The 27,689-nt window shown below is 39.7% G+C and overlaps 1 protein-coding gene across 1 annotated transcript in view; it reads left to right on the top strand.

Annotated features, from left to right (window-relative positions):
* LOC114656930 (transcription termination factor 1-like) overlaps positions 1–27,689 on the top strand; it is a 48,343-nt gene that overhangs the window by 2,378 nt on the left and 18,276 nt on the right. The window contains exons 2-7 of the mRNA XM_051931798.1: positions 5,599–6,684; positions 12,775–12,923; positions 15,996–16,181; positions 17,482–17,560; positions 19,897–20,024; positions 23,269–23,509. Coding sequence (XP_051787758.1) covers positions 5,621–6,684; positions 12,775–12,923; positions 15,996–16,181; positions 17,482–17,560; positions 19,897–20,024; positions 23,269–23,509 — 1,847 coding nt within the window. The 5' untranslated portion in view covers positions 5,599–5,620. The remainder of the gene's footprint in view (positions 1–5,598; positions 6,685–12,774; positions 12,924–15,995; positions 16,182–17,481; positions 17,561–19,896; positions 20,025–23,268; positions 23,510–27,689) is intronic.

Here is a 27,689-nt window from a genome sequence, read left to right as displayed (position 1 = left end):
GCTTGCACCTTGCAGTGCACCCTCTGTATTTACTTTCATGCAGTCTTCTCTTTATGGTAGACTTGGATATCGATACGCCTACCCGCTGGAGAGTGTTGTTCACTTGGTGGGCTGTTGTGAAGGGGTTTCTCTTCACCATGGAAATGATTCTGTGATCATCCACCACTATGTCTTCCGTGGACGTCCAGGTCTTTTTGCGTTGCTGAGTTCACCAGTGCTTGCTTTCTTTCTCAGGATGTACCAAACTGTAGATTTTGCCACTCGTAATATTGGAGCAATTTCTCGGATGGGTTTTTTCTGTTTTCGCAGCTTAAGGATGGCTTCTTTTACCTGCATGGAGAGCTCCTTTGACCGCATGTTGTCTGTTCACAGCAAAATCTTCCACATGCAAGCACCACACCTCAAATCAACTCCAGGCCTTTTCTCTGCTTAATTGATAATGACGTAACGACGGACTTGAACACACCTGCCCATGAAATAGCCTTTGAGTCAATTGTCCAATTACTTTTGAGCCCCTGAAATGAAGGGATTGTGTTAAAAAAATGCTTTAGTTGTCTCACATTTTCATTGAATCGTTTTGTTCACCCCACTGAATTAAAGCTGAAAGTCTGCACTTCAACTGCATCTGAGTTGTTTCATTTAAAATTCATTGTGGTAATGTACAGAACCAAAATGAGAAAAAAGTTGTCTCTGTCCAAATATTTATGGACCTAACTGTATATAACATCAGTTAACCACTGACTTAAGAGGTGAGTTAGGATTCTTCCAGTTAAGCAAGACAAGTCTACGTGCCAATAGCGTAGTAAAGGTAATTACAGTTTGTTTGTCCTTCTCCACTTTAAGCCCCTCTGTGAGCCCACCAAACACAGCTGTTAGTGGGTTAGGAGGGATTGTGATGCCCAGGCTGGCTGAGAGGCACATAAAAATTTTTGTCCAAAATGATGTTCATTTGGTGTACACCAAAAACATGTGGCCCAGTGAGGCTGAAACTTGATTGCAACATTCACAGGTTGGATCTTGCCCGGGAAAACATTTTGGACAATTTTAAATGAGAGAGAGATGCGCTCGATAGATAATTTAAAGTTGAATAATTGTATGCTTTGCCCATATGGCGCTCGAGTGAATTCTGTGCATTGCTTCCTTCCATTCCTTTTCGAAGATGTTGAGTGAGAGATCCTTTTCCCACTGTACTCTGGGATCTTTAAAAGAATATAATATTTTTTGATATCTGGTTGTTTACTGGTGGTCCTATCCCTCTTAAGAGCCTTTCCCAAAAGGTAAAAAATGACTAATTTCAATCATAAGCATGTGGGGTATCGTTTTAGACTATTTCAAGGCCAGTGATTAAGAATATGGTGCTATTTTTGATCCTATACTAGCATTTAGCCCACTAAGGGCCTTTTTTAGGGAGGTACAGATGACAAATCTTAATAACAGCCAAGACTATTTAGACTAAACATTTAAATTGAAGCACACATTTTAATATTTCAAATATTTGACGCAGCTGTTCTTGTTTATTATGTACTTTTACCTCATGAAGTAAATCATTATAGCTTCTATTGAACACCCAAAATTAGGGCATCTTACACTAATTCAGACTTTTTGAACGTCATGTTCTTTTCTTACATTTCTAAATGTAATGAAGTTTTTATACTTTTTTTTTTTTATTATTGACACAGATCAACATCCATTCATGATCACCTTATGATTTCAAAACAACTTATTTGCTAGACTTAAGCTTAGAGGAGACAGTGCTTTTGCAGTAGCTACCCCTAAGCTTTGGAAGAGTCTGCCTTTTTATATTGGATCAGCACCAACTTTTGTCGCTTTTAAATCCCACTTGAAAGCGTATCTTTTTGCCTTAGCTTTTTAAACTTGTACGAGGGGGGACCCAAAGGAAATGAGACTGGCCTCCGTGTGGCTGGACGGCGAGTGGAGGGGGTTGGATCAAGGTCAGTGCTTGTTCTCTCATCCCTTGCCAGTCAGTAGCCAGGCGGACGCCTCTGTGAAACAATCTCACGCGTCATGCAGGCATTGTTTTTAGAAGTTGTTCTCGCGACCCTGTTGAAATTATGATGTTGAATTTCACAGAACAAAGAACTTGTTTGAAATTTTGTTTTCTACTTGGCAAAACAACAACGGAATCGTTCCAAATGCTTCAGATGGCTTTCAAGGAAGAAGCTCTGAGTCGGGCGAGAGTTGTCAAATGGTTTTCGCGCTTCAGAAATGGAAATTTTAATCATTGAGGATCAACCCCGTTCTGGGCTACAGGAGTAACATGGAGCTCAGTTCAGCGCATTTTGACTGAAAACCTGGGCATGAGGCGTTTCGGCCAAATTTGTCCCCCGTCTGCTAACAGATGCCCAGTGAAACACTCGACTCAATGTGTGCAAAGACTTAAATGGAGCTTGAAAGTGACCCAGACTTCTTGTCCAGGGTCATAACAGGTGACGAGAGTTGGTGTTATGGGTATGACCCTGAAACGAAACCAGCACAGAGCCAGTGGAAGAATCCTGATTCACCAAGGCCCAAAAAAGCCAGACAGGTGTGATTGAATGTGAAAACGATGCTGATTTGGTTCTTTGACATTAGAGGCATTGTGCACAAGGAATTCGTTCCAAGGGGTCAGACGGTCAACCAAGAGTACTCTTGGGGGGGGTCTTAAGACGGCTGAGAGAGAGAGAGTGCGGAGGACAAGGCCAGAATTGTGGCAGTCTGGCGAATGGCTCCTTCACCATGACAATGCCCCAGCACACACAGCGTTGCGAATTCGCCAGTTTTTGACTAATCAGGGCATGACACTTGTGCCCCACCCCCCTTACTCACCGGACTTGTCCCTCTGTGACTTTTCTTGTTCCCCAGAATGAAAAGGGTCTTGAAAGGGCGCCGATTTAACAGTGTGGAGGACGTGATCACTGCTTCGACCACAGCACTAAATAACATCCCAGTTGAGGGCTTCCAAAAATGTTTTGATCAGTGGAAAGGAGATTGGACAAGTGTGTGTCTTCAAATGGGTAGTACTGTGAAGGAGACTAGTAAGTTTTTTGAAATATTTTAAATAAAATGATTGCTTTTGAAAAAGTCTCATTTTTTGGGTCCCCTGTCGTATGTGTACATTTATTTTTGGTGTGTTTACTGTATATGTGTTGTGGTGGACGGCTGGGGCTCTTGCCCAGCCAGGACGCCTGGAAGATAAGAAGATCAGGAGGGAGGCACTACCTCCCCTGAGACACAAGAGGGCGCTTGGACAATTCAGGAGTCATGGACTGCAGCACTTCCACCACACCAGGGGCCTCATGTATAAATGGTGCGTACGCACAAAAATGTTGCATACGAACGTTTCCACGCTCAAATCGCGTTGTATAAAACCTAAACTTGGCGTAAAGCCATGCACATTTTCACAGTAGCTCCAACCGTGGTGTACGCAAGTTCTCTGCTCGGTTTTGCAAACTGGCGGCACCCAGCGTCAAAGCAGTGCTACTGTTCCTGTGTGGTTACCCTTTCTTTTTTAGATCCACATCCCTGATGCAGCTTTATCATATACAGTACACTGAAACTAACTGCATATTGTTTATTAGTTTAAGGCATCTGCTTGTAATCAACCTGTAACAATATAATGGTCCACAGAATGGTCAAACTATTCTAAATACCATAGCTGCTTTAGCGTTGTTACTCTCACTGGACCTTCTTCTTCTTTCAGCTGCTCCCGTTAGGGGTTGCTACAGCGGATCATCATTTTCCATATTACTCTCACTGCACCACTCAGAGTATTTATATCACTGTATCTGAGTGTGAATCACAGATCTACAGCATCTGATCGGAAAGAGAATTATCGGTATTCAACATCAAGCACTCGCTGCCTCAGCCATGCTGCCTATTTGAACTGCTCTCATACGGTAAGCACTTCAAAACCTTTCCTGTACGGACCTCGCGGTTCAGAAACAGTTTCATCCCAAGAACTCTAAACACAATCAATCAGTCCATCAAGTGCTCCTTGTAGAACTGCTTGCGCTTATAAGTACAATCACCTCACTGTAAACTTACGATAGTTATAATATTGCACAACCTGAGCCACTTTATAAAGCGCGTATTTACATATGATGACAATATCATTTTTAAGGTGAAATGCAGCAAAATGTTTATTATACAGATAAAACTTTAACTTCATTTAAATAATCTATATTGTTAATAATTAAACATGTGAGGACACAGTGCCGCAGCGCTGTATTCGGATTGTTCCTGCCTTGTGCTGTATTCTTGCTGGGACTGGCGCGACACTGGATGGACATATGGATAAAATAATTAAACACATACTACGAAGATATTTCAATGTTCCTTAAAAGTTTTGAAGAATCTGCGTTCTAAGCTTACAGATGGCTTAACATCTATTACAGAGCTGATTGTGTGGGGATTGGGTGTTTGGAGAAAGAAAAGTAAGGACAGGAATTGGCGGTTAGTACATTGAAAGAGACAGTACTGCTACAATAAAGTATTTCATCGAATGTCGTGCATGGCGCAGCAAGCATCTTGCGTGAGACATGAATAATCACTGCGCCACCGTGTTCCCATGTTTAATAACATGCTTTAACTCCTATCATCATGAAAAAGATATCACGTATACATCTCAGTATTTTAATTATTCAGAGAGCTGTAATATCACGAATGTAATGGATTCAGTGTCCTGTCGGAGGAAGAGAAAGCCCGGAAGCACGTAGTGATTCACACACACAGAGCACATAGAAGATCAAATACAACACAAAGCATTTAACGTGCTACTTTAGTTACGATGGGATTTGAGAAACTAGTAAATGAAACGATTGTAAGATGAAGTTTATGATATTCAACTTTAATGACAAAATAAACTACATGATAAAAGTGGAAATTTTGAGATTAAAGTTGACATTTTTCACGACGACTTTGGTATGTGACAACTTTTTTTATTTCGGGCAATGTGCGACTTTGTGAACTTGAGCTTTCGAGTTTCTCCGACACCCTATGTCACTTGGTCATCTTCCTTTTGTTGTTTATATCCCTGTTTAAACCAACAAATAGTAAGTTTTTCTCTGCCTCCACTTGGTATTCGCTGAAATTCTTCTATTTTCCCATTGTCTTTTCACAGAACACTGAGCTTAAGGGCTATTTATATTGATTTGCATATTCAAAGAGGCGTAATTCTGGGAGGAGTTGGGGCGGGACAGCAGGCGCGTGCACGTGCGTTACTTTTCACGCTGACCGGGATTTATGTCGGAGTGGAAGTTGCCGTTCGCACAGATTTATGCATCTAGATTTTTTTGTGCGTAAGCACATTTCCGCTTTTGTCCGTACGCCATGCTATAGTGTGAATTCTATGCACGGCGTTATACATGAGGCCCCAGGTGATTGGAGCACTGTGTAAGGTGCTGAATTGGAAAAGAAGAAATAAAAAGCGTGAGTTTTGTAAGTGTGCCTCTTGTGTCTGTCTGTGTCGGGATGAGTGGCTGCTACGCCCTCTAGAATTGTCACAGTATGTATTGGTGTATTTATGAAGCTGTACAGCACATTGGTTGACTTCTATAAATAAAATTGACTTGACTTTTTTTTTTGTTTTCTTGATTATAGACATGAATGAAAAATTACATGGATGATGGAAACAACCTTTCAGGGAAAAATCAAAAAGAAAAACAAGGAGAAGAAGAACACAACATCGAACGAGACAACTCCTTCTTCTGTTCTGACTTTTAATGGTGTTGTGGGAAAATGTTTAGATTATATGTCTGGAGACGAAGCACAAAAGAAAAAAAAGAAACACAAGCAGGTTTTAGGTGATGAGTTCCAAGAAAGGGAATCCCTTAGGGAAACAGAAAAGAGACATAAAAAGAAAGAGGGTGGTTTTACTTTTGCACCAGTGGAGGAGTGTGGCACACTTGGAGATCTTCACATAAAGAAGAAGAAGAAGAAGAGGAAGAGGGTAGCAGAGACTGAAGAATGTCACATGGGTGAAGTGACCGGCTATGGAAACCAAGATGAAACGGGAGCAATGACAGAGAAGTATGCCCGAGTCAAGAAATACAGAAAACGGAGACAAGAAGAGATACAGGAAAGTCCTGATGAGACAGAGGGGAGATGGCAAGTGGATCAAGCTAGTGAACAAGTGAAGGAGCTTGACACACCAAGAGAGGAGCACAAAAAGAAGAAAAACAAGAAACAACATAGGGATGATAGCTTTGAGCACGCAGTGGAGAGTGAATTTGTACGTGATGCTAGAAAGAAGAAAAAACAAAGGACTTTGAATCATCAAGAGCTGGAAGAGAACGGCTACACATCTCATGATCAGCAAGTTCATGGTGGAGTGGCTGAAATAAGGAAAACAAACAAAGGCCACGAGTCACCTCTAAATGATAACAACTTTAGAGAACTGAGTAAATCTAGCAAAAAGAAAAAGAAAAAGCGGCATACACAGGCTAGTCCTGATGAAGTGATGATGTCAGAGTTGCTTTCTGATCAGCAAGGAGAGAACGAAAATGATCAGCTTGCAAGGACAGATGTTGAAAATCTCACAGAGGCCCTTGGTGTTGGTACAACGGAAATTAGTAGTTTTGACCAGCCATCCCATAAACGCAAAAAACAAAAACGCAGTCAGAAGAGGGGAGCTTCTGAAGTTGCTGATTCGACTACAGCGCAGACAGGCCAACTAGAACTAGACAGGTCAGTAAAAGTTTGGTCACGGTTCAGCATGTCAGACTCTACACATCGATATGGATAAAGAGGGCCTAACTCTGATCCAGTGTCTAAATTTAACAAAATTTGACAAGAATTGGAATTATCTCCACCATCTCTCTATCGACTTGTTAGGCATGTTCACGTGTACAGAGGGTGCAGGAAGTATTCAGACCCCTTTATTTTCTACTCCCTTTATTGTGTTCATTTTAAATGAATAAATTAGACATTTTTGCCCATCAGTCTACACTCAGTAACCCATGATGACAAAGTGAAAATGCTTTCAGAAAGATTTGCAGATTGATTAAAAATCAAAAGCTGAAATCTTTCTTTTATACAAGTACTGTGTGTGTGTCTGTGTATGTATGTATATATATATATATATATATATATATATATATATAAAATTCTTTTCGCGTTTGAAACGGAAATTACGTATGAAACAGAAATTACGTATGACCACGCGATATGGAAATGACCTATGACCACAGAACATATTATAATACAGGAACTAATCACTTCGTTTGTGGACGCCATTTTTATATCGTCTTTATGAATTTATGTGCGCCCCACGTCGCCCTCTCCCACGCCTCCTGTCTGGACTACAGCGCTGAACTGTCCACCACCAGGCGCATTCTGACAGAAAAGTTTTATTAATTCGTCCACGTGACTGTCGCTGAAACTGCCACACTAACTTTTTTTAGTTGGCAGTACTTGATAGTACGAGTAGAAGGGATGAGGAAAACAGCTTTGCGTCTTTCTATTTTTTAACTGCGCCGACCTGTAAACAATGTGAAGACGAGACCACCTTCAGCTGCAAGGGGTCGTGAGAACAAAGTGGACGCTGGGAGGTGCGGAATGTCGGGCTGCTCTGCTGAGTCGAGAGCTTCGCAGTTTCGGGCAGCGTCCTCTCTTCTCGCACTGTTGGGGAACTTGAAGTGTCACAGTCGGCTCCTGGTAGAGTGGAAATCTTTGCGAATGAGTGTAATCGGCGCCATCAAAGCAGGACTACTTACTACTTACAACTACTTACTGTCCCTTAAGGTAAGTTCGGGTTACTAAAACCCCACAACATTCAAGGTTGCGTTTGTGATTAATTATTTTAACAAGTAAATCACAGGCATGTAGTGCAAGGTTTTCAGGCAAAAATTTGGACGATCACATAGAAAATGTAATTTCTATACCACAGCGGTCGTGTAGCGCCTTTCACAAGGGATCTGCTACTTACCTGTTGTGTTATAGCGCCTTTAAAATGTAGTTTACCCGAAACCACTCCAGTAGTGCTCAATGTATCTTTACTTCTTAAATGTTAATGTTTTACTGTTTAATAACTTATAGACTACATTTTATTTTTTTCTCCTTGCGCTCAGTGAGCGAAGCCACTGGGTAATCAACTAGTATGTATCTATTTTTAATCAATTATTTGCACTTCATGTTGTTACACTGTGGACCCTGAGCCTCGCAACTTCGTCTATCTGTACACTTGTATATGGTTGAGATGACAATAAAGTTCACTTTGCCTTTGACTACAGAATGGCTTAAAAAATGGCCTTTTGGAGTGGTCCAGTCTGAGCTCAGACCTTAACCTAACAGAGATGTAGTAGAGTGACCTCAAGAGTGCAGTTCACACCAGGCATCCTAAGACTAGGGCTGAACTGAAGCGGTTCAATAAAGAGGAATGGTCCAGAATTCCTTGTGAACATTGTTGCAGGCCGGATCGGCAGCTTCCAGAAATGCTTGTTATGGGTTTTTGCTCCCAAAGAAGGTTTGACCAGTTATTCAATTCAAGGGTTCACTTACTTTTCCCACAGCACATTAGGAAGTGTGTTCAACAAAGACCTGAAAGATTATAATTGTTGGTGAGTTATTAGTGGAAGCATATTGTGTTTGTCTGTATGTGTGACTTAGATGAAGATCAGATCACATTTTATGACTGAAAACGAGTCATTCCAACATTTTTGCTTACATTTTTCTTGCCTCTGTATGAACTCTACGAGAATTGTGCTTCACTGTCGGAACCATGCACTTCTCACTGTACTTTTTCCCCTTCTGATGCAACACAATGTTAGCACCTCATCAGGCCAGACGATAAATTCTCAAAAGTTTACACCTTTGTTAATATGGTTCTTCGCAAAGCCGCCTTTAGCTGTCACTTAAGCAGTGACTTCCTGTGTGGATGACCACCATGCATTGCACTTCTAAGCAGATTGCATCTTCTTGTAGGAGATGAAAGCGTCGCCCCAGTTTGGATCTTCACAGCTTTTGAAAACTCTGAGGCACTTGGTTTATAACTTTTCTTTGTTGAGAAAAGTATACGAACAAAAAATCTCCTAACATGGAACAATTTATGGGTGACGGCCTGAATATTTCAGAGTGTTTGCCATGAGTCCATACTTATCTATTTTTTGCCAAATGTTTGATGAGTCTTTATGTTCCTTATTTAGTAGTGGTTTTCAACCTTGCAACAGCTCTCCCATGGATACTATTTTTGCCCAGTGTCTTTCTAATAGTGGAATCATGAACGCTGATGTTCTGAGCTGAGCTGAGAAAGGCCTGTAGTTCCTTGATATTCGTTCAGGTTCTTCAGCGACTTCCTGGATGAGTTGTCTGTGGGCTGTTCAAGTGGTTTTTGCAAGTCTGGCCAGTCTTGGCCTCTTATCTCTGTTCCAGTTTTTTCTCTGTTTGGAGATGATGGCTCCCATAGTGGTTCCCTGGAATTCTCAGGGTGTTAGAAATTAGTTTTGTAACCCTTTTCTCCAGTTGCCTGGAATTTCTTTTGATAGAGGCATGGTGTGCTGCATGCTCGGACCTTTTAGCCAACTTCATATTCCTGGAAAGATTCCACTGAAGTGATGTTTAGATTCAGTAGGGTTAGCAGCCATCGAGCTTTGTGTGCGTCCAGTTGAATTTAACCTGTTGTCATTTAAATTTGGTTCTTTGGTGGAGTGACTATGGGGGCCATTGCTTTTTCCACAGGGGTGATATTGGTGTTTGTAAACCTGTTATCTTCAGTGAATCAAATGATCATCATAAACCTTTATTGTGTTTACTCAGGTTGTCTTTTGTATTATACTGAATTTGCGTGGAGATCAGTTGCAATTAAGTGTTATGAATAAGCTAAAGTAGATGAAATCAGAAAGGGGCAGGTAACTTTTTCATGGCACTACATTGTCTGTTTATATATATATATATATATACTAGACAAAAAGCCTGTTTCGACAACGTAAGATGAAACGGGCACGAGTTTGTGTCACAAGTGTATGAAGAACAAATGATAAGTAAGAAATAAATAAGAAAGTGATGTAAGTAATGATAATTAACTAAGAGGTTTGGGATATATATGACTTTATCACGGCGAAAAATACTGTACACTTAAAAAATACATGCTATCTATGACAACGTTTTTTGTTTGTATACTGGAGGCCTGTCAGTATGCAACTAAAGTTGTAAAATCTCTCTGTAGACTACATTTTTTGTGAAGACACTCTCACTGTTTGGTAGTAATTTCCCTTGATGTGGCCCATCTTTAACTCTTTTAGGGCTAATTTTTTTTGTTTCTTTTCTCGCAGGGCTGAATATTTTTCCAAAAACTAACTTTTTTAAAAAAAAAAGAACACAAAGCAATTGAAATCAACAAAAAATATTTACTTTTGACAAATGTTACTGTCTTGCATGTTGTATGAGCCTGCATACTCTATAATTTCACACACATATCACATACATTTTACACAGCAAAGTCTTGCAAAGCCTGATCTCGCTCAAAGCAGCCAATTTCAGTCATTGCCACATTGCACTGCTTACAATATGTGTTGCTTTGGTGCCTACTTTTCAATTGTCTATTGCTGCACTTTCTCACATATATTGTTAGTGTGTACTGTAGAGAGACAAGTCACCCGTTTGCCATCGTGCCATGCCACTGCCACCAAGTTTTCTGAATAAAACTTTGCAGCATCACGTACCTATCATCACGCTGCATAACCTGTCCAAAGCCACCAGGGGACAAAGCACGTTTGGACCAATGCTCTCTGAAGTTATATCACCAGTTCTGTCCCATCTCTATTTGTAATGCCACAGCGCGCTTCATCTCGTCTTTTGTTGTGGGTTTCCACTTTGAAAAACGAGAATGCGATGCAAGCGCAGCCTGCAATTCAAAAAATTTCTCTGCCTACCTGTTTGTCTCGTCTGACAGTAGCTGAAAAGCAGCATCAGGAGAGAGCAGCCTGAAGTAGTTCAGCAGCTGGTGATCTGTCGTGTCCAACAGCAAGCCGTGAAGTCCGGTAGCCCACGGATCAATGTCTGTGTATTCCTCCCACGCGAACCTTGCCGTAGATGCATCGGCTGCGTGAATGCGTTCAGCTGGCGCGGCATCGGCTGGTGTCCGATCAGCTGATGCCGGCTTCTCACTCTCTTGTTCGATCTCCTGATCACTGTCAATAAAATCCAATTCTGAAAAATCAGAGTCCGACTCCGCGATAATGCGCAAAACATTGTCCACCGGGTGTTTTCTTTTCTGCACTCGCTTCGCTCCCTTGTGACATGTCGATGCCATCTTGCCATTGTTTACATTTCGCAACTCACGCACACGCAAGGTTTAGTTGCCGAGTCAACGAGTCTAGCGTTCCTCCAAGCACAGAGGGAATGCCTGTGACGTGACAGTGAGTTTTGTCGCCATTAACAGCTGATTGTCACCCTCTATCCCTGGATGTCGACTTTTGTCGACATTCGCCCTCAACCCCTCCTGTCGACAAAAGTCGACATCCGCCCTAAAAGAGTTAACTTGCACCTTCACATCACTCACCCTTCTGACTCTTGAAAAAGCCACATACAATTGGCCATGGCTGAAAACGGGTTCGGCAAGGAATATTCCTACCATGTCAAATGTTTGTCCTTGTGACTTGTTTATAGTCATGGCGAATGCTAGTTTGACAGGGAATGCCCTTTGAATTTGGAAACGCATGTAGTCTTTAAGCTTAATTTATTTTGTGTCATGTGCATAAAAATTGCCATATTTTATAATGATGTAGGCCTATGGCAGTAAAAGGGAAAAAATGAGAAATACAAATCAACGAAAAGTAGAAGAAGAAACGAAGAAGTTTTTTTGTAATGATTTTAGTCCGCTTTACTCATTACTGTACAGGCTTGTACTGTTAGTTGATGAATTTTCCAGGCCTATAGTATAATATTGAATGATGAATGTTCCAGTACAATATGGAATAGTAATAAGTATAAGCACCACAAACCTGATATAGGTGTATTGAATAAATGCGTAATTGAATCAGAATGCGTAATTAGGCCTCGAGCTGTAGTCGAAATCGCCTTTCAGGCCTTTAGAGCTTTAATCAAAGTCGCCTTTCTCTTTCAATTTTTGCAGCCGTTGGCACCAAGTTGCGAGAATAAGCAGTTTTGAAAGGGCGAGGATGCAAGGGGCATTAAAATCACTCCAGATGGTGTGGTGAACATTCAGTGCTTGGTGCGAATAGGCCAGCAGCGTTTTATTTTACTCAGATCTCAGCAGCAGCGCACGACAATGCGTACCGCGCCACCTGTGGAGATTTGTATGCGGCTTAGAATGTGTACCTCGCTTCGAACACATCAACATCTGCGGATGACAGTAGTGTAATGATTGTGATGGCTGTGGAGTCGTTCCTGCCGCTGAAAGTACTTAATAATAATATATTCTTGCATATTATTTTGAGTGTGAGGGTTAGCTGTGATCGGGGCTAATATCCTACGCCTGGGCACAAGGATTTGGGATTTCAGAATAATAATCCCGAAATGCGTAGGCTAAATCCGCCGCCTGCCGAGATGTTGGGGTTGGATTTCGGTCTCGTAAGGTTTTATGGGCAGCTGCGCAGAAGGTGACTGCGCATTCGGCTTCGGACGGACGTGAGTGAGTGAGAAGGCAGGCGAATTGTGTATTAAGACTGTCTATATTTATTTACATATTTTATCTGTTTTCTTGTGTAGTTATAATTCTGTCTTTTATGTCTTGTAAAGAACTTTGATCAACACTCTTTGTATGAAATGTTATATAAATGTTGTTTTTATTATTGATTTTTATTTTTGACTTATTTTTAGTCCTGAAGGGTATGAGGAGCCCACTGATGCAGAAGACTTAATAAATGAATTGGAAAAATATGTTCCCTGTGTGAGGAAGTATAGCAAACGCCTAATTCTTGGTATGTTTAAATACGACCTGGAGCGGTTCAAGAAATTCCATGAAGAAGGTAAGCAGAGATACTCCTCTTTTTGTCAGGTTTTTGTTCTTAAGCTGCACAAATTCATTTTCAAGGATCTAAAAGGAAAGGATAGTGCAGTTGATAAATGTTACAAAAGTTCAGATAGTGTTACAAATATATGTGTCCAAGTGATTTTTTTTTTTTTTTTTTTATATATATTTCTTTGGAAGGAATAGCTCGTGGAAAAAGTCATAGAGTGCTCTGTTCTAATCTGTACATATTAAAGGCAAAGCCCTCACTGACTCATCACTAATACTCCCACTTTCCATATAGGTGGGAAGCTGAAATTTCACATGCTCATTCCTTGCAGTGTACTTACAAAAGTTAGCTATGTTTCATGTCCTATTGCAACACCCAAGGGGGGGAAACGGGTGTACCCCCTAAACTGTATATATAGATGGGGAAACCCGTCCTCAGTATTTTTGTGACTTCCATTATACGTAGGAAGCCCAAATTTCCCATGCCCATCCTTCACACTATACTTATAAACGTTAAGTATGTTTCATTTCGTGCCGTGCCCCGTAACGAACTTTGAAAATAACGTCTTCTTTTTGGCGGTTCTCACCTTTATGCTGTAAGGAAGTTTCGGAACTGACCTCTCCTTTTTCCGGTTTTATTCCTTATTTCCGTTAACAGAGGATTTATTTCACAGCAGAGACGCACAAGGGTCCCCCTAGTCCCCCTTCCTTTTTCTGCACGGCCGCTGTCCATGCACCTACCACGTGGTTGGCTCCCTGCCTATATACAATAATGACATCCGGCGTTGCTCATTGAGGCAACTGTCTTCACTGGAACTGGCTCAGGGGAGACTGGATTTATTCCTCGCATCCCTCTCATACCCTCTGACCTCCCATTCCAATTCAAACGCCTCCAATTTCCAGTAAGGGTCTGCTTTGCTATGACAATAAATAAGTCACAGGGCCTGACTCTAAAAAAAGGTTGCCATTGACTTGCCACAAGATGGCTTCTCATATGGCCAACTGTATGTTGCATGATCAAGAATGAGCTCAGCAGACAGCTTGGTCATTTTACAGCCCGAGGGCAGAACTGTAAATGTCATTTACAAAGAGATCCTTGCATCCTAAAAATGTGCATTTCTCATACACAACGTTTACAATCATAAATTAAACTCTTTACAATCATCAAATTCACTCTCAATACTAAAAGCCTATGACAATTACATTGACAATCATGTTACGTTATTTTTAAAATGTTTCCTTTTCTTTTTCATAACTTCTTTAACACACTACTTCTCCGCTGCAAAGTGTGGGTATTTTGCTAGTATAATCCTAAGTGCAAAAACAACCAACCTCTGGCTTTACCTCCTTGGCATTAACCTTCAGTGTCTCTCAGGCTCGGAATTCTATGTAAATATATTTATTCCCAAGTCCTACTTGGGTTACTTTGTTTTGATGAGATATGGAGCGTTAAGCCCAAATAACATTTGGTTTCTGCTACTTTCTTGTTGTTGAAGCAACATCATAGTGCAAAAAAATTTTTGAATTATTCTATGCCTTTTGATACTCTATGGTAACTCCTCAATATTCATGAGTGGGTGGGGCCTTCAACTGAAAAAAGTACACAATGTCCATCCATCCGTCCATTTTCCAACCTGCTGAATTCCGAACACAGGGTCATGGGGGTCTGCTGGAACCAATCCCAGCCAACACAGGGCACAAGGCAGGAACCAATCCCGGGCAGGGTGCCAACCCACCGCAGGACACACACAAACACACCCACACACCAAGTGCACACTAGGGCCAATTTAGAATCACCAATCCACCTAACCTGCATGTCTTTGGACTGTGGGAGGAAACCGGAGTGCCTGGAGGAAACCCACACAGACACTGGGAGAACATGCAAACTCCACTCAGGGAGGACCCGGGAAGCGAACCCGGGTGTCCTAACTGCAAGGCAGCAGCGCTACCACTGCGCCACTGTGCTGCCCGTACACAATGTCATATAATTAAAATCTGTAAAGCCAGTTTGAGAACAAACTAAAACTGAACCATCAGTTGAATGAAGCGTTAGTGATGACATTGTGAACTGGTCATCAGACATTGACACTGATAGTAAAATTGATACATTTGGCACTGTATGACCGAACCATCGTGATATGCCTGGTGAATTCATTTGCCTGAAGGTCCATTGTGATGCAAGCAGATGTGTGGCGAAAAGGCACAAGGATTGGAATGCTGCGCACAATACAACAACCGTCAATGTTCATGTCAGAAGAAATGTGGAAGCCACTAAGCCTTGCGCTGTGGTAGCCCACAAAAAGTCAAAGGGTGCTGTAATCGTGCAGGTCAGATACTGACATTCTACCCTCTCGTGTGCAAGCAACAGGAAAAAATATATAAGAAAATTGTGTAAAGAAACATGCTTCTACTGTCCCAAGTGTGCGTTGTGAACTGTTTCAAAACATGTCACACAAAGCACTTGTACTCAATTGTCTTGGCTAGAAAGATGGATGAATTTGGAAAGTTGTTAGGCTTTTCCTCTATGCCTCATACCCTGTAAAGTGCCAGTGTGGGCAAGATATTTTGTAAAATTTAATGAAATTTTGACTTGAAATATACCAGATTTATCCTTAAATATTAGCGTCTGGTAACTCAGGAGCTCCATCTGCTTGAGATGACCATCCTTGGACCCGCCTCTTTTTATAACGTCCAGACCAGAAGGGGTGGGGCCTCCTCAAGTCTCTGTATGTTGGGTCACATGCTGTACCTGAAGTTGTTCTCAGAACTGCGGGATAAAGAGAAAGGACAGCAAATGTGCCCCTTTATGGTTTAAAGTAATGTTGCTTGCCACACTTAAGCCCTGAAGTTGCTGCCCAAACACAGATACGTGACAGGACTGAGCCTGCATCTTTTTTATTTTATTTTATTTTTTTTCTTAGATTTGTCAAAGCGATTATGTTCAAGCTTTCTTCATCAAAAGATCTTCCATATGAACTATCTTCCTGTGGTCATTGGCTTCAAACTCCTTCATCCATATAGATTCATTTAGATTGTGTTGAATTTCATGTAATATTGGTTTAATTACCCCCTTTTTCCACAGGAATTTGTATAAAATTTGGAAAATTTGCAAAAGCAGAAAATGAGAGGTTGAACGCCAACATAGAAGATTTAATGAAACAAACTGGAATCTCTTCTTCTGATAAGCTGATCTTTCCTTCTCGTTACCCAGAAGAAGAGAAAACTATCAAACGCTTAAGAGAACAGAATAATTTTTTTACAAATCTGGGTAAGCGTCATTGCTTTTGGTTTCACTCTTCCCATTATTTGTGTCATTATTAAACCTCTTGTTTTTTTTTTTTCTGGTGCAACATCTGATAAGTTAAAGAAACGTTTGATCATTTTAACTTGTCTTTAATTTATATGTCTTCAGTGTGTTTGCAGTGCCATGCTCTGCCATTCCTCAGTCACTCTGTCAGGTATGGTTTTGCTAGACCTACCATGCTATTGCCCTGAGTCCATTTTTCACTGTGGAAAATAATACATATTGCAACATTCATATTGTAAGACATCATGCGGATAGTCACAAAATTAAAACCATTTGTGACATGAACGTAGACATGTTACTGGCAAAGGTTAATCATCTTGTGCTTATTCAGCAACAGTTATTCACAGGCGGACATTATATCTATACCACCTGCTGTCTCTTCAAAGTGGAAAATTTGTGCACAAGAAGATCACAGTGGAGCATTGGAGTAACTGGTAGTATGTAGTGGCAGCTGGACGTTAGACTTGGGTAATGGAGTATACTCAGTTTTGAGTTAGAGCAGGGGTGGGCAACGTCGGTCCTGGAGAGCCGCACTGGCTGCAGGTTTTTTGTTCCAACCCAGTTTCTTAATTAGAAGTCAATTATTGCTGACGAAGCGCTTATTACTTAAGTGATATTTTGATACTTCATTTTAGTGGTCTCGCTTTTTAAGGTTCCCCACCTTTAATTGCTTATTTCAATCTTAAACAGCTGCATTCATTGTTGTAATGGCTCCTTATGAGTAATAAGATGTAAATGACAAAGCAGCCAGGAGTTGTCCATCTAGCTTGTTTCCATTTACATCTGTGTGTGTGTGTGTTCATCATGCACTGTTTGATTTAATAAAACACTTTATGGAAAATGTGAAAGACTAAAAATTATCCATTTTAGGCTTCAAATCATTTGGATAATATCCTTGGAAAGGGAAAAATCTACGATACAAGAACCTTACAGTGTAGACTAACAAGCCAAAAAATTAGCTAAGGCCTGAGATTGGCAAGAATTGGTTTCTGATTAAGCAGTTGGGTTAAAATGAAAACCTGTAGCCACCGAGGCTTTTGTTTATGTTGTTGATTGCCTTTGATATACAGTATCCTTAGAAGGGTGGCGTGGTATGCCGGTGGAAAACCACAAAAAACAAATTTTAAAACTGTATGGTACCAGAATTTTAGGCTTTTTGGTATCGAAAGGAAATGTTACACGTTCCATTTTAAGTGTTATGATTTTTACACTGTGCATCGTATTTCAAAAAGTTTTTTTTTTTTTTTTTTTGTATTCCCAGCGGAAGGAATTCCAAGACCATGCCAACTTGTTTACAATCATGCAAGAAGAAAACTTGATAAACTGAGTTACATGGGAAGGTATGTATTTCTTTTAGCCTCTTAAGCATCCATAAAAACCCTGACAGTACAGAAAAAGCAACATTTCTTTTTGCATTTGTGAGTGTAAGAAAAGCTGATTTAGTAACACTAGTAAATAAGAACATGAAAAGTTTGACATGTCAGCAGATATTGTTTTATGTATCAAGCTAGTTTGATAACCCAGTAAGTAAGTTGTCCTTGTATCTCATCTGGATATGCAGGTTTCTGCTTCTACAAGATTCCTTAAACAGACTTTGCTTTTCTAATTAATTTTCTGCACATCAGCTGTGTTAGTAATCAGACTTCACATTGGAATATATGAATGCTTATGCCATTTGTGTCAGCCTGGGTGCCAGCAGCCTTGGCATCTTCCATCTACCAGAATATGTATGATCATGAACTGAGATGGACTAAGGGAAAGAAATAACAGGTTACTGGTGCATATTGTTTTGTGTATTTATTAAAACCAAAAGGAGTGTCCAAGCAAAATGCAGTGCAGTTCAAAACATTCAATAACTAATACATTAAAACAGTGCTCAGTGAGGAACTTGAATTCCAATAAATAATCTGTTAAAACCAAGGATCAAATCAGAGCCAGGTTGGGCAAACGTGGGTCTCGTGCGACTCCTGTCCCAGGTACCTTCCATCAGCTTCCACCAGGACACGCTGATCCTGACTCCCTCTCCCTACTGCCATCCCTCAGCATCTACAGTATAGTACAGAATACAGTCAAATCCCTGGAGCAGTTCAGCAGGAGCAATCTAGTCTTCCCCAGAGTACCCCTCACTATACTCTTCCACAAGGTTTTCCCGACTGCTTTGCCACCTTCCATTCACACTGGCTCCCAACCCACATTTTATCTCCCGTTTTATAGAACTTTCTTCCAAAATTTCTTTCTCTTTTTCCCATGCCTTTCTGTCCTACTCAGTCCCGTTTTTCCTTTGTGGGTAAATGTGCTTTCACTACTGACCCATGGAGCGTCACTGATGAATGGCTAAGCTGATTGAACATGCGTATGATCGAGCAATCAGCCAGTTTCCCCACTAAACCCCGCATGGCTTTTCACTCATTCAACCACCTAAGTCTGAACCACACTGTTTTTAGATCCATACACCACTACAGACGCCTGACTCGCTACATAATAATATTTAACCTATAATCCATCAGAGTGCATTATATGTTGTGTTATGGCATTTCTGTCCATGACTGTGTATTAATTTAGATAGATAAGATAGATAGATACTTTATTAATCCCCAAGGGGAAATTCACATACTCCAGCAGCAGCATACTAATAAATACAAAATTAATTAAAGAGCAATAAAAGTGCAGTGCAAGTTAAAAAAAAGAAAATGCAAGGTGGAGAGTGCAAGGCAGGTATAACAGACAATAACTTTGTATAATGTTAACGTTTACACCCCCGGGTGGAATTGAAGAGTTGCATAGTGTGGGGGAGGAACGATCTCCTCAGTCTGTCAGTGGAGCAGGACGGTGACAGCAGTCTGTCGCTGAAGCTGCTTCTCTGTCTGGAGATGACACTGTTCAGTGGATGCAGTGGATTCTCCATGATTGACAGGAGTCTGCTCAGTGCCCGTCGCTCCGCCACAGATGTCAAACTGGCCAGCTCCGTGCCTACAATAGAGCCTGCCTTCCTCACCAGTTTGTCCAGGTGTGAGGCGTCCCTCTTCTTTATGCTGCCTCCCCAGCACACCACTGCGTAGAAGAGGGCACTCGCCACAACCGTCTGATAGAACATCTGCAGCATCTTATTGCAGATGTTGAAGGACGCCAGCCTTCTAAGGAAGTATAGTCGGCTCTGTCCTCTCTTGCCCAGAGCATCAGTATTGGCAGTCCAGTCCAATTTATGATCCAGCTGCACTCCCAGGTATTTGATTTAACTATCATATGTTGCAGTAGTTTTCCCTTAGTGATGACTTAGTAGGAATTCTAAGTTAGTAATTGTAACGACATGTAAGTAAACCTACGTAAAATGTACAGAAAAAATATAAGCATTTCATCAGTGTGTAAATTCCAGTTATAATTTCAAAACAATAAACTGCAGAGAAATCCTAATATAAAGTTAGCTTTGCAAAAATATGTATTCCTCATTCCAGGTTTGCAACAAATTAAAAACACACATCATTATAGATTAAAAGATACTTGAATTCCCCTGTATCTCTGCCAGCGATTATTATGTTGTCTTTGAAATGTACCTTAGAGAACCGATATGTAAAAACCTGTAATCTTAATATGAATGCAGAAGAAAGAATTTCTGTAAATTACTATTGCACGCTTTATGTGTCCATGATCCTCTGAACTCTGCTGTGTCATCTACCAGGTATACTGAGAGTGAGATTAATGATCTCAAGCGATTTCATACTCTGTATGGAAACAAGTGGAGCAAATTGTCTTTACTGATTGGACGAAACCAGCATTCACTGGAGATGAAGTGGTCCCAGTTAGGAGGTATGTTTAAATGAAGTAAATGGGTGTTGGAGAAGGGGGATAAAGGCTGCTAATGCAACACTATGGGCTCACACAGCAGTTGGGATTTACAGTTTTTGCAGAATCCACTACTCTAAAATGGGAGAAATTTTGTGCTGAAGGCCAGGTGTACAGATGATGGTTTCCATATCAAGGTCCAGATGCAGAGATCAAATAATAATTTCCAAAAGTACCAAGCACACATTTTCTTACAATTGACTTTCTGCAGGGTATTTTTCATAACTGTGTACCGCAGTTTACTGTCTGTGTCCTTGCCCTTAGATGATATGTGCCTTTTGTATTTTATTTTTATTTTTGTGTCTACATTTTTAGGACAACATGCTGTTGTCTGTGGTAGGCACCACAACTAGTGAATCTAGTTTATTTTTCATTTTTATTTATACTCCAGTCCTACCTTTTCTTGGTTTACAGACATAGTTTCTGAAAACATTTTTTCAATATGTCATTATGGGTTATATTGTGTGTAGATTGATGGGCAAAAATAGAAAGTTTAATATTTAAAATGAAAACCTCCTCTTTTAGGTGTTTCTGTTAAGGGTAGCCACAGCAGATCATCTGTTTCCATATCTTTTCTGTCCATCTTGCTCTGTTACACCCATCACCTTCATGTCCTCTCGCACCACATTCATAAACCACCTCTTAGACCTTTCTTTTTTGTCTTACCTGGCAGCTCCATTCTTAGCATCCTTCTCCCAATATACCCAGCATCTCTCCTCTGCACATGACCAAACCAACACAATCTTGCCTCTCTGACTTTGTCTAAACCGTCCAAACAGAGCTGACCCTCTAATGTCCTCATTTCTAATCCTTTCCATCCTCATCACACCCAATGCAAATTTTACCATCTTTAACTCTGCCACCTCCAGGTCTGTCTCCTGTTTATTGGTCAGTGCCACTGTCTCCAGCCCATATAACAAAGCCGGTCTCACTACCGTCCTGTAGACAATACAGTACAATACAATACAATTTATTTTTGTATAGCCCTAAATCACGCATGAAGTGCCGCAATGGGCATTAACAGTCCCTGTCTTTTGACAGCCCTCCAGCCTTGACTGTCTAAGAAGACAAAAAGAAGGGGGTCAATACAATACATAGAATAGAACACAACTAATCCTCGATATAATACACTGTAATAGAAAAAAAAATATTACAAGTACAGAGCAGAATTTAACAGTTGATGATATCACATAATTTAGAATCCTGGAAACCTCAGCCATCAAGCTGCCTCCCCCTTTTCGTTCCATAACTGAGACAGAGCTGGGCCAGCCAATCCGATGAAAGGATCCCGCTATCTGACGATTCCTGCAATCCTCCATCAGAGATGACTTTACCTTAGGCAGGCAAAACAACTTGGCAGGAGGGCAGTGGCACCAAGTGCCACATTTGAGTACCGCAAAGAGAAACAGAATAGGTGAAGGTTAATAACAAATTATAAATATCATATTACTTATGTTTTAGTACTAATAATTTCCCCTTGGGATTAATAAAGTATCTATCTAATAACTAACAACAGAGATGCAGTCTGTACAGTTAATCAGCAGCTCTAGTCAGGGTGTGCTAAACTGAAGTAGTGAGTCTTTAGCCAGGATTTGAAAGCTGAAACTGAAGGGGCATCTCTTACAGTAGCACGCAGACCATTCCACAGTTTAGGGGCCCTGTAACTAAAATCTTGACCTCCCACTGTTATTTTTTTAATCCTTGGAGTCATAAGCAGACTAGCATTTTGAGATGTTAATGTGCAAGTTCAGATAAGTAAGCTGGACCTTTGCCATTTAAGGCTTTATATGTTAAAAGAAGGATTTTGAAATCTGCCCTAAACTTAAGTGGGAGCCAGTGTAAGGATTTAAGAACTGGAGTTATGTGTTCGTATTTTCTTGTTCTTGTAATAATTCTTGCAGCAGCGTTTTGAATTAACTGGAAGCTATATAAAGAACAATTTGAACATCCAATGAACACCGCATTGCAGTAGTCAATTCTACTAGAAATAAATGCATGAATTAATTTCTCAGAATCCTATTTATAAAGTGCATAAATTTCCAAACATTTTTAAGATGGAAGAAACATGATTTGGATGACTTTGTATTGTGCACTTTAAATGACATGCTAGAGTCAAAGATAACTCCTAGATTGCGGGCGATTCTAACAGAGTTAAATTTTGACAAAATATTGTTGCAATCGGTATAATTACCTCCAATAATTAACATCTCTGTTTTATCAGTGTTTAAAGATAAGAAGTTCTCATCCATCCACTCCTTTAATTCACTAACACAACTAATTAAAGACAACATTGGAGAAAGTTCATTTGATCTAAAAGAAAGGTAGAACTGGGTGTCATCTGCATACCAGTGAGAATTTAATATGATATTTTCTATTGATAGATCCCTGTGGAAGCATGTAAAGTGAAAACTGGCTTGCGGTACACCATATTTAACTTCTGTGTGTAATGATGGAGTACTGTCAGCACATTTCTGTACATATTGGAATCGACCTTCCCTTTCACTTTTGCTGATACCCATCTGTCACAAATTACTCCTGACACTCTTCTGCACCCATTCCACCCTGCCTGCTCTCTCATTTTCACTTCTCTTTCACATACCCCGTTACTCTGTACTGTTGATCCCATGTATTTAAACTCCTCCACCTTCGCCAGCTCTACTACCTGCATCCTCACCATTCCTCTGACCTTCCTCTCATTCACACATGTATTCTGTCTTGTTCCCAATGACTTTCATTCCTGTCCTCTCTAGAGCACATCTCCACTTCATCGATCACAATGTCATCTGCAAACACCCCAGTCCATAGGGAGTCCTGTCTAATCTCCTTCTTTCAGCATATTAAGGTGCAATTATTTTGCTTGCACACATCAAACTATTGGCACGAGCCAGCTCTGGGTTTAGGGTTTAATAACAAATGTTGGCCAGTGAAATGTGCAGTTTTTCATACAAAAGAAAAAAAGTAACACAAAAGTAATGCACTGTTTGTAATGTGTTACATTTAATAATAATAAGTAACTATATAACATTTTAAAAGCAGCATTTTCCCCAAAACAAGTGTTTATGTATATCCTGCACTTGTTATCCTGCACTTAAAATACTAATGTTTACACAAGCCACTTGGCTCAGTTTAAAAAATTTTTCTAGTTATTTTTGTTAATGATTTGAACGTAGCAGCCAACAAAGAAAACAAAGATTTCTTTGTTTTTCAGACTATACTAAGGGTCCATGGACCCCCGTGGAAAAGAAATCCTTGATGAAAGCCGTACAAAGCCACTTTAAAAACAGGCTGGATCCAACAGGTTTTCAAGAAGAACTGGAGCAGGAGTCGGAGGCAAACAATAAAGAAGAGCACAAGATCATACTCACAAATGAACTGTATAAGAATATTCCATGGAAGAAGGTTTCTGAACAAGTTAAGACCCGAAATTGGATGAGCTGCAGAGTACAGTGGTAAACTTTTGATTGTGGCCTGTATTTATTTATATGTGATTTCTTGATATTTTTGTTTTCCTGTGTGCAGAAGTAGAGATTTCTACAAAACTTTCTTGTATTGAAACCTTAAAATCCAAGTTATATATAAGTTTCACATGAATCCTTGAAGTTGTGAGATAATGACATAGTAACCTAATTAAAAAAGCAAAATTTGGACTTATTCCAGCGCTTGTACCCAAGGTAAACTTGAAATAAGCTCACATTTTTTATTTCTTAAAATAGTTTACTAAATCAGTTCCTCCTCTTACTACTTCAGAAATGCAAGTAAAACCAGGGAGCATAACAGGCATACTTCAGAGCTGCGACCTCTCAGCCTTGATAAAACCCTGTAAGGGTAAGCAAATAGCAATTTCTCCTGCACCAGGTGCCCTAATATTTATTTCAGTCATTCTGGATATAAAGGTAAAAAATAGAAATTTAAAAGCATCATGGTATTTATTAACATATAAGACTACCAATAGAAAAAATTGGGAGTGCGCTCCCCTCGACTTTCTCGTATACTGAGATAGAGGAAAAGATCATCAGAACCACTTCCAGATGCTCAATATTTCTCAAATATCATATCTTTGTTTCTCATCATAACTAATTGATAATATCAATACACAATCATGTATCTCTATTTATAATCAAACTTTATATTAAAATGATATTTTTGCAGTTAGGCAGTTCAAAAACGGTGGTGGAACTTTTTCATGATTACATATGCATTATCTAGATTACGTGCAAAGTAAAAAGATTTATAGTCACCTAAAAACATAGAAAAAGTGTTAGTATCCTCTTTAATAAAATCCCTGTGTGTGTCTTCTGGTGAAGTGCGCATGTGCGGGGCACGGTGCGAAGCGCGATGTTACTGTCAGAGAAAGTTACAGGCATTTTACAGAAATACAAGCCAGTATTACTGCGAGAGGAAATTAAAGGCATATTACCGACGCGCACGCCTGTATTACCGGCTGAGAAAATTAAAGGTATATTACTGACGTACAAGACCGTATTACTGTCACAGAAAATTAAAGACACACAATACATGGCGGCAGCCCATGAAGAACGGTCAGCTCAGCAAGTAAACGTCAACAAAAGAAAGGCTGAAAGACAAAGAAAAATACGACCAACAAACAGAATGAGGTCAAGGTCCCTTGCCATTTAATATAGACTGTTCCAACTAATGTTTATGCACTACTGTTCTAGCACCCGTTATTGTAATGGGCTTAATGACTAGTTATATAATATTTGTTGCAATAAATTGTAATAGGTAAAACTGCATTTAGTTACATTTTAATTATGATAATGATGGCGGAAATTGAAAAAATATGTATCATAAAATTAAATGTATTACCAGGAACACGACGGGGACGTAGCAGCTTATTGTTCCCATTACATTCCCATTGTTCATCTTTTGCATCTCACTGAACATCTGGCATGTTCAGTGTTTACAAGTTATAGTTAAACCGATGATGTATAAATTAAAATAAAATAAACAATAGTTATTGAAAGAATTTGCGTTATATTGAATGCAGTTTTTAATATTGCATAAACATTTATATTTGCATGATACAAAAACTTCAGATTACTTCTGGTTGAGTTATTTTTCTCAAATTTCATATCTGTTTGCTATTTATCATTATAAATATCTATACAAAATTTGAATCATCTGTCTGTAATTATTACTATAGTTTATTTGAAAATTTGTGAAAGTATTCAGTTAAAGTACTACTTCTGGTTGTTGGAAGTGGCCCAAATGTTGATAAGAATCCTTATTTTTGATATAAAACAGATGTACAAAATCTCATTGACCAAGGTCGGAGTGTTTTCGAGTTATCGTAATTACGCGCAGACAGACATAATTTCAAAAATGATATGTTCGGACCTGGGAAGAGGTCTAAAACGTCAAGATTCATCAAAATCTCAAGGTCGAATTTTTTTCACGATTCCTATTCTTTCTCTATACTATGTGAACGAAAAAGTAAAAAGTATAATAGAAAATTAAGTGATAGATATATAGTCTTAGAAAAGCTTACTGAAAATCAGCAATGTTGTCCAGTGAGGCTTTTTGATTCAGCAGTTGGCCTGATGCACAAATTGTTTTTCGATGTCCAGATGAAATCGTTGCTTTGTCTTACTTTCTAATACACTTTTTGGTATCTGGTTCACGTGACATTACAAACAAATATATTTGGCAAGTTGTACTGGTATTGGATGGCTCTGCCCAAAAACTTTGATCCTGTATGTAACAGTCGACCCTTGAGATACGACCGGCCTGACATGCGAACAACTTGATTTACAACCAAAATTTTTGTTTTGATTTACGACCAACATCTTGCGTTACGACCTGAATGCGGTCATGTGTATCCGCTTGTGCGATTGTAAACAAACAGCCGAGAGCATTCGTAAGTGTCAGTCGGAGCCCGGATACATGTGTTTGTGGACGTAATTTCGGTCAGTGCAGTGATTTATATAATTTTTTTCGATAATTGCTAAGGAAGGAAGAGAAGGTAATGAAGGTAAAGAAAGTGATCACAATCGAAAAGAAGAAGGAAATTGTGAGGAAATATGAGAGTGGTGTTCGTGTGACCGATCTCACTAATATGTACAGCATGTCGAAATCCACCATCTCGACAATTTTACAAAGAAAAGATTTGTATAAGGAGGCTCCTTCCAAACAATAACCACCTTACATTTCATTCTCCTCCTCCTCCCTTCCTGCAGCCCAAAGATGTCAAATTAAATGGTGAGTACAGTATGAAATTGTTGTTTCTGGTAGGCTAGGCACTTTTTATAACTTTTTGGTTAGTACATTAGAAAAATTATTGGTGTTTTGGTAAATTATGCACATTATACAACCCTTTTTTATTATGAAAAGGTTAAGTGTTGCTGTGGGAGGTTCGGAATGCATTATGGGTATTTCCATTATTTCTTATGGGAAAAATAGTCTTGACTTACAACCAACTTGAGTTACAACCAGCTCTTGCAAATGAATTGAGTTCGTAAGTCAAGGGTCCACTGTATCTGTACAGTCTCTTACTGTGTCCATTTTGTTTTTGCAATGTTATAAAACTTGTCTGACTGTTTTAACTAAAAGCACCATAAATTCTTTGGATAACAAAATAGATGCATTGAAGTTATTAATTACTGGTACAATACTGAAAAATGTATTTGTGTCTTATATTATTAGTCTGCAAGAAAGGATGCTTCCAATCTAAATTTCCTCTGTGCATTAGTTAGTGAAATTGCCTTAAGGGTCCTGTCAATTCCTTTGTAAATTAGTTCATTGATCATATGAGCAAAATGTACAAAAAAAAAAAACTTAATTTAAGCAGTATGCAGTTACAAGAAAGGACTTTTTTTTTATTCTCCAGGACACAGAGTATAAAGCAACAACATGACAATACAAGCATTGGCCTTAAACTGGTGGCAGTATACCCATTCTGGGGGGTCTGGCACATCCAACAAGTTACTTGTCATCTAAAAAGGGACTGTATCTTATCTTGATCCCTGTAAGACAATCTAGTACAGAGAAATCATCCAGTCTGAATGGAGTTGACTGATCTAATTAATTTCGGGATGTCATTCCAAAGTCTGGGTGCTATGGAGCTGAAGGCCCTGTCACCCATTGAGTGCAGGTTAGTGTAAGGCACAACAAGATTACTAGAATCAGAGGACCTTAGTAAGAGAACAGGAGCAGAGTGATTTAGAAGGTCACTGATGTAGTCCGGTGCAAGGCCATTTAAAGCTTTGTACGTTATTAATAGAATTTTATATTCAATCCTGTAAGATACAGGGAGCCAGTGAAGGCGAAGCAGGATGGGTGTAATGTTGCTGGTTAAAGTAAGGACTCTTGCAGCAGAGTTTTGAATCAGCTGTGATGGAAGATTTAGAAGGGGCACCTGCCAGCAGTGAGTTACAATAATCGATGCGGGATGTGATAAAAGCATGGACAAGTTTCTCAGCATTAGAAAAGGAGAGGAATGAGCGAACACGGGATATGTTACCGAAGTGAAAGTAAGAAAGTTTCTTAATGTGGTTTATGTGGGCAGAATAAGAAAAGGGGGAATCGAAAATGACACCAAGATTCTTTGCTGTAGAGGCAGGTCTGATGAGACCTCCGTCAAGAGTGACTGAAAAGGAGCTCATTTTAAGTAGT

The sequence above is a fragment of the Erpetoichthys calabaricus genome, chromosome 9, assembly GCF_900747795.2.
Source record: "Erpetoichthys calabaricus chromosome 9, fErpCal1.3, whole genome shotgun sequence".
NCBI classification, from domain to species: domain Eukaryota; kingdom Metazoa; phylum Chordata; class Cladistia; order Polypteriformes; family Polypteridae; genus Erpetoichthys; species Erpetoichthys calabaricus.
Note: the sequence above shows the minus strand (reverse complement) of the source record. Positions and strands in the feature narration are given on the sequence as shown.